Here is a 14,009-nt window from a genome sequence, read left to right on the forward strand (position 1 = left end):
AGCATTCCTATTTACTTTGACACGTTGTTGCTTCTCATTCTCTCATTCATCCTGGTCAGAGGATGAGTGTAAGAAGGTGAGTGTAGAGGGGGTGGGGCATAGCAAAGCAGAGTCTCACTCTCCCCTTTGCAAGGAGGAAACAGTGAATTGCTTCAAAGGAGACAATTCGATTGGATTTTCCCAAGACTTCTAGTTCTTTTCTTATGTCCATATTTGGATTGCCAAGTCCCTGATATTTTTCCAAATCATTATTCTTACTTTCACTGCAGAATCCTGGTGAGGTTGTAAACTCATCTGCAGTTCAATGATGTGCAAGATCAGTTTCAGAGTTTAGTTTATATCTGACATCTACGAGAGAAAGTTGCATGAAACAGTGCTGTATTTTCTTCTGGGCTTCACGGTGGATATTCTAAGTTCTTTGTTCTCCTATCTTTAACTGTCCAATGGCATTGGAAGCAAACTTCCAACCCTAAAATTCCATACTGCTTATTATCTTTAACTTGTTCTATAGGAACTGCCACCTGGTGCCTCAGAAACTCACATAATTTGCCTTGCTAGAATGTGGAAGGAGTCTCGTTTTCTTTACTCATATCCAATTGCAAGTGCCCCACATATTCTCTAAGGTTTTGCTACATACAATCCTACCTATCGATTAGTGGAATGGCTTATTGAACAATCATTTAATTCTCCATCAAGGAGATACATATTGAGGTTAAGGTCTCTTTATACTTTGACCTAGTGACTAATAAATGGTATTGTTTATCTATTACCAGAATCCATAGTTCTGAGAAACAAGATGCGGTAGAAAGAATAATGGTCCCCAATTATTAGGTAGGAGCCTGCAGAGAACTTTCAGCAGTCTTGTGGTACTGAGGAAACAAAAATTGGAGTTAAAGACCTGTCAAGAAGGAGGGCCCTGATAAATTCCCCCAGGATTTCAGTCAGAGCCCCTGAAGAACTATATCCTAAGATTACAGCTGTATCAGTCAGGGCTTAATCAAGAGGCAGATATCACACAGGAATCTGAACTGGTAAAGTTTAATATAAAGAAGTATTAACTATAAAAGGGCACTGAATTACTGAGAGATTGGCTCGTAAGAAGAAAAGATAATTATGAAGAAAGGGGGAATAGCAGATATGAAAAAGAGCTACGCCTCCTAGAACTGAAATAAAATATCCAAGAAAGACCACCCATCCTGCCCCAAACTTTCTCGCAGGGCTGAGATCCAGGCTTAGTTTAAGAGAACCTGGCTCACTAGCTGGTGTGGGGAGTTGCTGAGATGCCCAAGAAGGTGCCAGGGGAAGTCATTCATGGGGAGGTGCCTCATCATTTGCAGTTCGCTGAGAAGCCACCTAAGGAGGTGACAGGTGAAGCTGTTGGCTGCTGAGCACTGTTGACTGCCATGCACTAAAGAAGTGGTTCATGCCACTGGAGCCGGGCCAAAGGAACGTCAGAACTGGGGAGACCTCTTCCTCCTCCAGTGTTTCTCCAGCACCCTCTACTGACAATGCTTAACATTGTGCCAGCTGGCAAAAGAAAAATATTTACAGAATCCAGCTCCTGTATTGTAAAGCAGGAAGTGAAGGGTGGGGCTAGGGCTAGGGTTAATTGATAATTGGCACAAAGGACAATCTGGAAATAGATCAGCCTACACTAAGACTGAAACGCAGCTTCAAATCAACTCAACCCCACATTGGGTTAAAGTGATTTTCCCCTCTTTTAATTGCCTGCCAGAAATTAAAGTGAATTATCTGTGAAGAAATATAATATTATGCAGACACAACTATCTCTACAATTTTTTTAGACACAATAACTGTCATTCAGTCAGAAATTATCAGATGCCTCAGGAGATATCATCAAATTACTGAAAACCAAGAGAGAGAAAAATACTCAATAGTAACAGACCCACAGCTGATCCAAATATTGGACTTATAAGACATGAATTTTTAAATAACCACAATTAATAAGTTTGAGAAAGTGGATGGTAAGATGGAGAATTTCAGCAGAGAAATGAAATCTATAAAAATAATTAAATGTAAAATCTACAACTGAAAAAATCCTATAAATAATATATTTGTCTCTATTTTCCACTTTTCATAAGAGTTCATCCATACCCAAGTCCCACTTAATTTTTTCCACTCAGAAAATTGCTTTACTTGATAATAGTTATTATCTTTTAAGTGTCTATTATGTGACAGGCACTGTAATACATATATCATATAGTTCTCTCCACCCACTAACCTTGTTAAGTAGATATTAATTAGTGCCCCATTATATATACAGTATATGGAAATTGACACAGAGATTAATGAATTTTCCCAAAACAAACAGCTGAAATGTTGAAGCTGAAATCCCAGCCGAGGTCTATTAATCTGACTCCAAACCTGCATTCTTGCCACTAAACTACACATTACCTCTCTCTTCCCTACTTGTCTGAGCATATAGAAACTATTTCCTTCCTATCTCTTCAGTGTAACTCAGTATCTTAACTTATTTCCTATTTCTTGTTTTCTTTTCATAAAAGGGCATTCTTAATTCTGAGCAAGGCTAATTCTTCTACCTTCTGAATCTGTGCTTACTCACTATTCAGAGTCCTCACTCCTCTCTTAGGCCTATAACTTTTCCCTCCCTACTGCTACTCCCTCTTCTCCACAGTCTCAAGTCTCCATCCTAAAAAAAGAGAAAAAGATTTTTTAAAATCCCTTGATCCTTTTCCTTGTTTAACCTAACATTCATTTCTCTTTCCTTCCCTTCACTACCAGACTTCTCAATGGTAATTTCTGCAGATCACACACACTCATTAACTCACTCAAACTGAAACATAAAACTCCTCTCTCAACAGTCACCATAGTCTCTTTTATACTTTCAAACCCTACAAGCTGTGTGAGTCCTCCCCTGTTTACTATCTTTAGCAGATAACTATGGTCACATCCTGAGTTCAGCCACAGCTGTAGTGAACAGTTCTGTGTGAGCTCATACACACATTGCACTGCCAAGATCCTACTTCAGGTCTGCACCTTGAACTTCACATTCTGCTTCAGGTCTGTATCAGTCACGGTTCTCCAGAGAAACAAAACCAATAGGATTTATGTGTGTATATAATTTGTTTAATTTGCATATTACTCCTTTATTAGATAGGATATATATATATATATATATATATATATATATACACATATATATATATCCTATCTAATAAAGGAGTAATATGCAAATTAAACACCACTCCACTATACCCACAAGCCATGCCCACCAGCCAATCCGGAGCAAGTATGCAAATTAGCCCAACCAAGATGGCTGTGGCCACGGAGCGAGCAGGAGGCTTGGGTTTCCTCGGCAATGGAGAAAGCCAAGCTTTCCGCACACCCTGGCAGGCCCAGGCCTCCACTCAAGGCTACAAAGTTTCAATTATAGAAGATAAATAAATCCCAACAAAACTGGCAGCAGCCAGGGAGCTGGAGAGAGCAGGAGGCTTGGGTTGCCCTGGCGATGGAGGAAGCTAAGCTTCCACAGCCCTGGCCTGCCTTGGCCTCTGCTGAAGGCTACAAAGTTTCAATTATAGAAGATAAATAAATCCCAACAAAAATGGCTGTGGCCACAGAGCAAGCAGGAGGCTTGGCTCTGCTCAAGGCTACAAAGTTTCAATTATAGAAGAAAAATAAATCCCAGATACCAGGGCCTCTGCTTGGGTTGCTGGGGGGCATGGCCAGCCTGCAAACCACCACAGGCCCCTCACCCAGGCTGCCCCACGCCCCAGGGGAACCCCCACCCTGATCCAGGACACCCTTCAGGGCAAACCAGCTGGCCCCCACCCGTGCACCAGGCCTCTATCCTATCTAATAAAAGAGTAATATGCAAATTGACCATCACTCCAACACACAAGATGGCTGCCCCCATGTGGACACAAGATGGCTGCCACAAGATGGCCAGCGGGGGGGGGGGGGTGCAGTTGGGAGGGACCAGGCCTGCAAGGGAGGACAGTTGGGGGCGATCAAGCCTGCAGGGGAGGGCAGTTAGGGGTGACCAGGCCGGCAGAGGAGGGAAGTTGGGGGTGACCGGGCCTGCAGGGAAGGGCAGTTGGGGGGAACCCAGGCCTGCAGGGGAGGGCCGTTAGGGGCAAACAGGCTGGCAGGGGAGCAGTTAGGCATCAATCAGGCTGGCAGGGGAGTGGTTAGGGGTGATCAGGCTGGCAGGCAGAAGTGGTTAGGGGCAATCAGGAAGGCAGGCAGGCAAGCAGTTGGGAACCAGCAGTCCTGGATTGTGAGAGAGATGTCCAACTGCCCGTTTAGGTGCGATCCCGGTAGGATCAGGCCTAAACGGGCAGTCAGACATCCTTTGAGGGGTCCCAGATTGGAGAGGGTGCAGGCTGGGCTGAGGGACACACACCCCTGTGCACAAATTTTGTGCACCGGGCCTCTAGTGTGTGTGTGTGTGTGTATAGAGAGAGAGAGATTTATTATAAAGAATTGGACCACACAACTATGGAGGCTGCCAAGTCTATAATCTTCATTGTGGGCCTGCAGGCTCAAGACTGAGGAGAGCCAATGGTGCGGTTTCAGTCCAAAGGCCAGCAGACAGGAGAACCAAGAGAACTGATGGTCCAGATGAAGTCTGAAGGCAGTCTGCTGGATAATTCCTTCAACTAACTAGATAAGGCCCACCTACATTATGAAGGCTGCTTTACTCAAAGTTCACCAACTTAAATGTTAATCTCATCCAAAAATACCCTCCCAGTGGATAAATAAAATTAACCATTATGAGGTCCTTCTCCCATGCAATGGGACTTGCACATCACCCCTCCCCTAGCGCACTCTGATGCAATCATAGCCAGGAAGTGCAGGCAGTTAGTATCCAGCTGCAATCCTCAATTAATGAGTACAGACATTGGCAGATGGATATTCCAGACTCCCATCTTTCATGTGGACAATTCTGGGAGGCATTCTCTAAGTTTGGAAGTTCTACTGGAATGAAGCCTGCATTGCCTACAACTGAAATCTCAATAAAACACTCTTTTATTGACTTTTCCTTCTTCTCTACCTCATTTTCTGGGATTCTTCACTCCTGCTTCCTGGGATCCCTCCCAAAAAAAACCTACCTGTACCTAAATCCATGCTCTGGCTCTTCTTTTGGGGAAACTCAAAGTTAATGCCTTCTCAGTAGCAGCTGACTCTGATGATTCTCTCCTGATTCTTCCCTTGCCTCCCTGACCTCTGTTTCTCTCAGTAGTTTCTCTTCTGTTGGCCTGACCTTCATAATGTGGGGTTCTTTGTTCTCTACCTTCTTCCTTTCTCCCTCCATAGACTCTCCTGGTTGATGCCACTAATTTCAGCCCAGTGCTTGCCACTCTTCTTGCTCTAGTCTCATGCTTCCTCCTGCCTTCTGGGGATCCCTTGAGGCTGCTGCACTGGGCTCTCACACAAATGTGCCCACATCCTAACAGAGTCCATTCCCACACAACATATGTGTCCTTTCTATGTTCCACATTTCCATTCATGGTATTATTCTCTCAATGTCCCAGAATAGAAACTTCTAATATTCCTTATCTCTCATCCCCCACATCCTTCCATTAATGCCTCAGAAATATCTCCATCCCCTCCATCCCCACTGTCATTAGCTCTGTTCAGGGCTTCACCATCTTTCTTAAATTGCTCTGTGGTCTCCTGTTTTCTCTGCCTCCAGATCTCCCCAACTCAATCCATGCTCCAAGCAGTCACTGGCTTGGTCTTCCTAAATCACAAATCTGATCATGCTGCAACACAGATCAGAACCTCTCCACAGCTTCCAATATTAAAACAAAGCAACACCCTTTAAACCTTTGCCAGAGGAGGCACATCTTTAGGTGAGAATAGTGGTCACTTAAACATCCTTGATGCTTTGAGCTACTTGTCTACCTCCACACCAAAGCTTCAGGTGTGGAAGGCTCCCTTTCCCACCCAGAAACTGGCCTAAGCTACACAAATTCCCCATCTGTAGTTCCTTTATTAAATGTGAGTCAATCTAACACTTTCAAAACAAATTTCTGTAAAAACCAAGAGAGCCTTAGCCGATTTGGCTCAATGGATAGAGTTGTTGGCCTGTGGACTGAAGGGTCCTGGGTTTGATTCTGATCAAGGGCACATGGCCAGGTTGTGGGCTTGATCCCCAGTAGGGCTGTGCAGGAGGCAGCTGATCCATGATTCTCTCTCATCATTGATGTTTCTATCTCTCTCTCCCTCTCCCTTCCTTTCTGAAATCAATAAAAAAAAATATTTTTTAAAAAAAGAGAAAAAGGTCAAAGAAGATCCAAGAGGTACACACACACATACTCCTTAATCAGAGATATCTGAACCTTTAAATTGAGTAGATCTGTTTTAAAATAAAATGAACAGATATGAATGTAAAAACATTTATCTAAAACTTTTAGAAGAAAACAAGAAAAAAAATTGTGACCTTAGATTTGCAAAGATCTCGTATAGATGACACCAAAAGCACAGTCCACCAAAGAGAAAAACAAATATATAAGAAATTTTAAAACTCAATAATAAGAAAACAAATGACTCAATAAAATATGGACAAATTTTGAACAGACACTTATCTAAGAAGATATGTGGATGGCAAGTAAGCACATGAAAAGAGGCTCAATATCATTAGTCATCATGGAAATGGAAATTAAAACCACAATGTAATGCCTGTCAGAACAGCTAGTATTGGGCATACCAGGCACTGGAAAGGATAGAGAAGAGCTGGAACTCTCACATTGCTGGTGGGAATATAAGATGGTGCAACCACTCTGGAAAATCATTTTAACAGTTTCTTCATAAGTTAGATTTACACTGAGTGGCCAGATTATTATGATCTCTGAACGCATAATAATCTGGCCATTCAGATTATTATATATTATATATATATTAGAGGCCCGGTGCATGAATTCATGCATGGGTGGGATCCGGCCAGCATGGCCAGGGGGAGGGGACATGGGTGGTTGGCCAGCCTGCCTTCTGGTCGAACTCCTGGTCAAGGGGATAATTTGCATATTAGCATTTTATTATATAGGATATACACTGAGTGGCCAGATTATTATGTGTCCAGAGATCATAATAATCTGGCCACTCAGTGTATATCTACCATATGATTGAGCCATTCTACTCTTAGATATTTTTCCAATCGAATTGAAAGCATATGCTCATACAAAGACTTGTACATTAATATTCATCAGGGTTTTGTTTGTAATAGCCAAAAATTATTGTCCATGAACAGGTAAATGGATGAAGAAATTGTGGTACAATGAAATGCTACCCTGCCATCACACAATAAAAAGGAATGAACTATTGATACACACAACAATGTAAGTGAGCCTCAAAAAAAATTACATTGAGTGAAAGAGATCAGACAATAAAAACGCATACTATGTGATTTCATTTATATAAAATAGAAAAGACAACCAATCTAAAGTTATACTAAGCAAACTAGTAGTTGCCAAGACAGGGGGGATGGCATAGAAAGGCAGAAGGGATGAATTGGAAAGGGGCCCAAGGAAACTTTTGGGTGTAATAAATATGTTCACTATCTTAATTGCGGTGATGGTTTCATGGGCATAAACACATGTCAAAACTCATCACATTGCTCACCTTAAATATGTGCAGTTTATTGAAAGTAAACATTGATTTTTTTAGAGAGAGTGAAAGGGAGGGGGAGAAAGAAATATTGATGTGAGAGAGACACATCGATTGGATGGCTCCTGCACGTGCTCCAACCTGGACCAGAGATCAAATCTGCAACCGAGGTACCTGCCTTTGACTGGAATCAAACCTGTGACCCTTCAGTTCGTGGGCTGACGCTGTAACCAATGAGCAAAACCATTGATCTCAACTCTACTTCAATAACGTTATTAAAATATTTAATTAAAAATACAAATAGCCGAAACCGGTTTGGCTCAGTGGATAGAGCGTCGGCCTTCGGACTCAAGGGTCCCAGGTTCGATTCCGGTCAAGGGCATATACCTTGGTTGCGGGCACATCCCTAGTAGGGGGTGTGCAAGAAGCAGCTGATCGATGTTTCTCTTTCATCGATGTTTCTAACTCTCTATCCCTCTCTCTTCCTCTCTGTAAAAAATCAATAAAATATATTTTTAAAAAAAAATACAAATAATCTTACATGATTCAAAATCCTGCTTCCTGGGTCACCACTGAGCTGACTTTGATGCATCCTCGTGATTGGGCCCAACATCAGGGTGGCTATTGGCAACAAGCTGGACTCAGCTGCATCCCATACTCCCAGATCTGTGCAAAAGCAGTGAAAGACGCACGGAAAACAGAATTCAAAGCAAATGCCAAGAAGACTTCTGGCAGCAGCATAAAAGTTGTGAAAGTGAAAAAGGAATAATCTACCCTGACCAAAGTTTGAAATGCTACATTTTCAAGGTTAAGATGTGTGAACACATATTATGGCAGATTGAAAATGACCCAAGTGCCCATCAGTGGGTGAATGGATAAAAAAGCTGTGGTACATTTACATAATGAAATACTACTGGGCTGTGAAAAAGCAGGAAATCTTACCCTTTGTGACAGCATGGATGGTCCTGGAGAGCATTATGCTAAGTGAAATAAGCCAGTCAAAGAAAGACAAGTACTATATGATTTCATTCATATGTGGGATCTAATGCGCAAAATGAACTAACAAGAAAATAGCAAAATAGTGACAGACTCAGAGAGGAGGCTGATAGCTGGATGGAGGTGGGGAGTGGGCTGGATGGGGGTGGTAGAGAGGTTGAACAAAAAGAAGAGGAAAAAAAACTCAAGGAAATGGACAACAGCGTGGTGATTGTGGGGGTGGGGATGTAGAGGGAGGTGGAGGAGGATATAGGGGGCATAAATGGTGGTGGAAGGAGACTTGACTTGAGACTTGAGGTGGTGAATACACAATACTGTGTACAGATGAAGTGTTGTGGAATTGTGCACCTGAAACCTATACTATTTTGTTAACCAGTATCACCCCAATACATTCAAAAAATGGGAGAAAATTGCAAACTCTCCAAAAGCCCCAACAGAGTTCTGCTTATTTAATAAGAAAGAATGGAAGAAGGAAGGAAGGAAGGAAGGAAGGAAGGAAGGAAGGAAGGAAGGAAGGAAGGAAGGAAGGAAGGAAGGAAGGAAGGAAGGAAGGAAGGAAGGAAGGAAGGAAGGGAGGGAGGGAGGGAGGAAAGAAGGAAGAGGGAGATAATGATCTCATTTCATGAGGGGGGAACATACCTGTCCTATTCATACATAGACAATGCCAATAAATTCAAGTATGGTTAAAAAAAAAAAAAAGTCTTGCTTTCAGATTCTTTTAAAGAACCCCACCCATAAAGGGAAGTGGCTGAAAGAGCATAAATCTGGGTTTAAAACCCTGTTCTGCCACAAAGTTGTTTATGAGCTTGGCCAGGGCTGGTTACTTAACCTCTCACAACCTCTTCAGTTCCTTCAGCCCTAAAATGGGGCTAATAATAATCTGCCAGTTTGTTGTTAAAATTTGAGTGAGATGCCAGATGAGAGAGTGCCTAGCCCATCCTGCCTAGATGGCAGAATACCTTATGCCCTATCTCTGAGGTAGTCAGATTCCTTTCTATTCCCTCCCTTCCCCTCCTTTCCTCTTTCCTTCCAGATAGGGAGGGTCCTAGTCACAAAGATATTCAGAAGAGAAACAATGAGGAGGAAACAGGGCAGAGGGCTTGGATTGTGTTCCCCTGAACACAGTGCCTGAGACCAGAACTTGAGACTTCCTGGAAGGTGGCCCCAGGGATCAGGAGGGAGGGGACAGAAAATGTAACTCAGGGGCCCTGCTGGTGTGGCTCAGGGATCAAGCTTCCATCCATGAACCAAGAGGTTACCGGTTCAATTCCAGTCAGGGTTTCTATCTCTTTGTTCCTCTCCCTTCCCCTCTCTCTAAAATCAATAAAAATATATTTTTTAAAAAGAAAAGAAAACGTAAATCAGGGAAGGAGAAAATGCCAATAAAAAGGTACCAGAGCTAGCCACTGATGTGGAGCTCAGCCCAGCCAGAGCCTCTCTGAAGAGCTGTAGAATCCACCTTAGAATCGACCCTCTGAAGATCCGGAGGCTGGGGCGCTGACCTGTGTCCGTGTCCAACCTGGTGAGGATTACACTCAGAGCTTTAACTCTCCTCTCTTTTGACCACACCTCTGTCAACTGAGGGAGAAAAACAGAGACAAGGCCTCCGCCTGGGGCATGGCAGGGCTGTGGGCACCATCCACTCCACCTGCAGTTCAAGTCAAAGGTGGCCTGAGGACATGTGGCTTGGGGCACCAAAAGCAGCTGCCTCCGGCCCAAAACCCACGCTTGGGTTAACAAAGTAATCTTCTCAATCCTGGTGAGCAACTCTGTGCCAGACAGACAACCTGGAGTGCCTTTCAGTGGGAGAACCTAGAGACCCAGGATGAAAGCCCTCTCTCCTCAAGACCAGGGCAGGGATGTGATTGACTTCCTCAACTGTTCCCTCAGAACAGGCGTCTGGGAGAGAGGAGAGAGAATACCTGAGGGGGTTAGTCATTAAAGGGGAGGAAGGGTGGGGCTGGGAATTGACCGAGAGAAGGAAATGCTAGCTATTTCACTGAGCAGCCGCTAAATCATTTGTCTCTGCTGTACAAATAAATTGAGACTTAGAAATGTTCCTCAGATTGGAAACACCATTATGGTTATTGTATTAATGCCTATCGCTTATCAAGCATGTAATATGCACCTGGAAATGTGCTGTTTTCTTTCATGCCTTATTTCATTTCATCCTCACAGCAACCCAATCCAATAGGTATTATAATAAACTGAAGCTCAGAGAGATTGAGTAAAGCGCTGAATGTCAAACAGCTAGTAACTTGTAGAGCCAGAATTCAATCCCAGGCAGCCTGACCGAAGAGCATGTGTTTTGACCATTAGTCGTCCAGCTAGGGAAGCAATCTGAAGCAGTGGCCTGGAGGACAGGGGCTGGGAGAGCACGTTAACAACTCCGGAGTAGCCAGGTGGAGAGATGCATAGGGCAAGGTATGTGGGAGAGGGCTCGGAGCTCCCATGCTCTCTTCAGGCACCAGCCTCCCAGGACCTCCACTTGTTCATCAACCTGGAAGCTCTCCGAGTCCGTCCTTCTGGGGTTTAATGGAGGCTTCATACAGGGGCGTGACCGAATCAGTGGCTTTGGCAGTTGATTCAAACTGCAGCTCCTCTGCCCTCCTTGGAGCAGGTGAGACTGAAAGTTCCAACTCTCCAAACACCGGGTTGTTTCCCCTGGCAACCAGCCCGGTTCTTAGTTTACCTAAGGGTTTTCCCAAAAGTCACTTCATTGACTTAAAAAAGGCACCTTTTCCCACTTTCTTCAGAGGAAATTCCAAGGGTTTTAGGAGGTTCTGTTGTCAAAGAACAAATATATATTTCTTATTATAAATCGAAATATCACAGACCCCTTTCGAGGTGGAACAGTCTCTTCATAACTCCTCTGCTCAAACCCTGGGGTTTGTTTTTTGACTTTTCCAAGTTCAGTGCAGCCCAGTCTCAGTTCATTTGCTCATCGTTGCACCCATCCTTCTCTGGTCAAGGTTTGTTTTTCCGCAGCTGGGAGCAGAGATAAGGGTTTCCCTGATGAGTAGAGCAGACTTGTGCCAGGGGGAGGGTTCTGCACCGTCACAGTAAAAAAAGGTCTTATCACTTTAAGTTTGTCTTTCACATCCAGACAAAAAGGGAGATCTTTTTATTTCTTCATCTGCAAAACTTGACGATTGGTCCCACCTCACAGGCTTGTGATGACATACTGTGAAAGTGCTTTGTGGACTGTGAACTGTAAACAGACTAGCTTTTAGCATTGTTGATGATATGATGGTAATAATGACCCATTAAGAGGGGGAGGGGGGAACCCATTTGGCCAGTCCCAAAGTTCACACTGCGAACTTGGCACCTTTTCTCTCTTCAGCTGTATCTTCTGTTTAATCAAGGATTGCAATTTTAATTTCAATGGTTACATACATTTTTTATTTTTTTATATTCTATTTTTTTCCTAAATCTGTCTGGGCATTTTTTATAATCTCGTATTCCTTATTCAGTTTTTCTGCTCTATCTTTTATTCCTTAAACATTTTGCAATAACTTTTTTAGATTGTCTGATTATTCCAAAGCTGAAGTCCTTAAAAATCTAAACCTGTTCATTATTGTTCCTGCTGATTCTTCCTCATGATGAGTTGAATCCTTATATATTTAGTAATGTTTTTTAAATTTAAATTTGGCTAAATTTAAACCAGAAGCCTGGATTGAGGATGCTTTCCTCTAAGGAGGATTCAGTTTGCACCTGCTGGACTCTCGGGGGCATTAATAATCTGGGCCACTTACATTTTTCAGTGTATGGTTTATTTAATCAAAGGGAGAGCAGGTCTCACATGGAAACTAACATCTTTATTAACTTTAACATCTAGTGCTGCAGCCTAGACAGTTTTCCTTATAGGTTCCCTCTGTAGCAGGTGGACTTTATCCTTTCCACTAAGAATCTAACCTTGTTAAAGGTCCCAGCTTTGGGCAGAAGACGGTGTCTCACATTTAGCTCTTCTGTCCTCCTCGACCCTAGGGCTTAGTGTCTGGTTCTCCCCAACCTTCCATACTTCTACCCAGTCCCTAAAGCTCTAGGTTTCTAGTAAGTTGACCTCTCCGTTTATTTACCATTTACCTTTTGTTTTGTATTGTTGGTTTCAGGCGGATGCCCTTGCTAGATTACCTTTATTTGGGGGAGCTCACTAAGGGATTTTTAAAATATGTATTTTTTGTGTTTTATATAGCATTTAAGTTTTCTGCTATGGGAAGCTTTTGAGAACTCATAGTACTGGAAGAGCTTTTTCCTAAGGGATTATATGGCACATGTTGTTTTCTAACCTGCTTTTTTCCCACTTGAAATATGAAAAACACTTATAATATAAATAAATAATAGGTCTAGAGCCGTGATGGGCAACCTTTTGAGCTTGGTGTGTCAAACTTCGCCAAAAAACTGAGCATAACTCGGATAGTGTGTCACTCTGAGGAAAAAACTAACTCCAAGACTCTAGTCGCAAATGTTTCATCCTCAGGAGCAGCAAATGTTTCATCCTCGGCATGCGGCCGCGTGTCATCAGAAATGGCTACGCGTGTCAGTGCTGACATGCGTGTCATAGGTTCGCCATCACTGGTCTAGAGCATCATCTTAATGGTTACATAGTCTTCTCTTTTACATTTTTTAATTGATTGATTTGAGAGAGAGACACAGGGAGAAAGAAAAAAAAAACATCAATTTGTTGTTCCACTTATTTATGGATTCATTGGTTGATTCTTGTTATGTGTCCTGTCCCAGGATTGAACCTGCCACCTTGGTGTATGAGAACTAAGCTCTAACCAATTGAGCTACCGGGCCAGGGTCTACATAGTATTCTATTGCATAACTTATTTAATCTTTTTGTTATTATTGGATATTTAGGGTTCTGGGAGTTTTTTCCCACTATTTTAAACAACACTTCAGTGAATATCCTTATAGCTAAATCTTTGCATAATCACAATCTTCTTCTTTCTTTAAGTATTTGTAAAAATAATATATGCAAGCACTAAGGAAAATAAAAATTATCCACAATCTTTTTTGCTGTCACCTTATTAATTAATACCATTTGGTCTATAATTGGAATCTCTTAATCAAACAACAGATGAGAAGGAGTTAGGGCTAGAATATGAAGAGAGACCACACCCTCTGCTCTCCACCCCTCACCCCAACAACTAGGGATAGGGAGCCAGAGCAGGTACTAGGGCTGGACTGAAAGTAACCAAGGACTATCAGGAGCAGAGAGCTGAAGGGATGGCAGATGCCAAGTGGAATCCAAAAGCCCGGGACAACTGTGGCCAGAGGCAGCAGGCCTCAGGAAAGGCTGAAGCTTCAAAAATCTCTCCTCACCTGTTCCCTTCTGCCTGAAGCAGAGGGTCTTCTCGGACACTCCTCCAGGCTCCCATCCCTGCCCTCCTTCTTTTAAAGGGGTTTGGCTTATT

General features: G+C 42.9%; 1 protein-coding gene across 1 annotated transcript; it reads left to right on the forward strand.

Annotated features, from left to right (window-relative positions):
* Positions 1-7,241: 7,241 nt before the first annotated feature.
* LOC307097645 (ATP synthase subunit epsilon, mitochondrial-like) lies at positions 7,242-8,362 on the forward strand (the record flags this gene model as incomplete). Its single annotated transcript, XM_079767720.1, has 2 exons — positions 7,242-7,259; positions 8,210-8,362. 2 exons carry the CDS (start codon positions 7,242-7,244, stop codon positions 8,360-8,362), a joined length of 171 nt encoding a protein of 56 aa, XP_079623846.1.
* Between the last annotated feature and the right edge of the window lie 5,647 nt (positions 8,363-14,009).

Source organism: Cnephaeus nilssonii (assembly GCF_951640355.1).
Source record: "Cnephaeus nilssonii genome assembly, chromosome: 4".
Taxonomy (NCBI): domain Eukaryota; kingdom Metazoa; phylum Chordata; class Mammalia; order Chiroptera; family Vespertilionidae; genus Cnephaeus; species Cnephaeus nilssonii.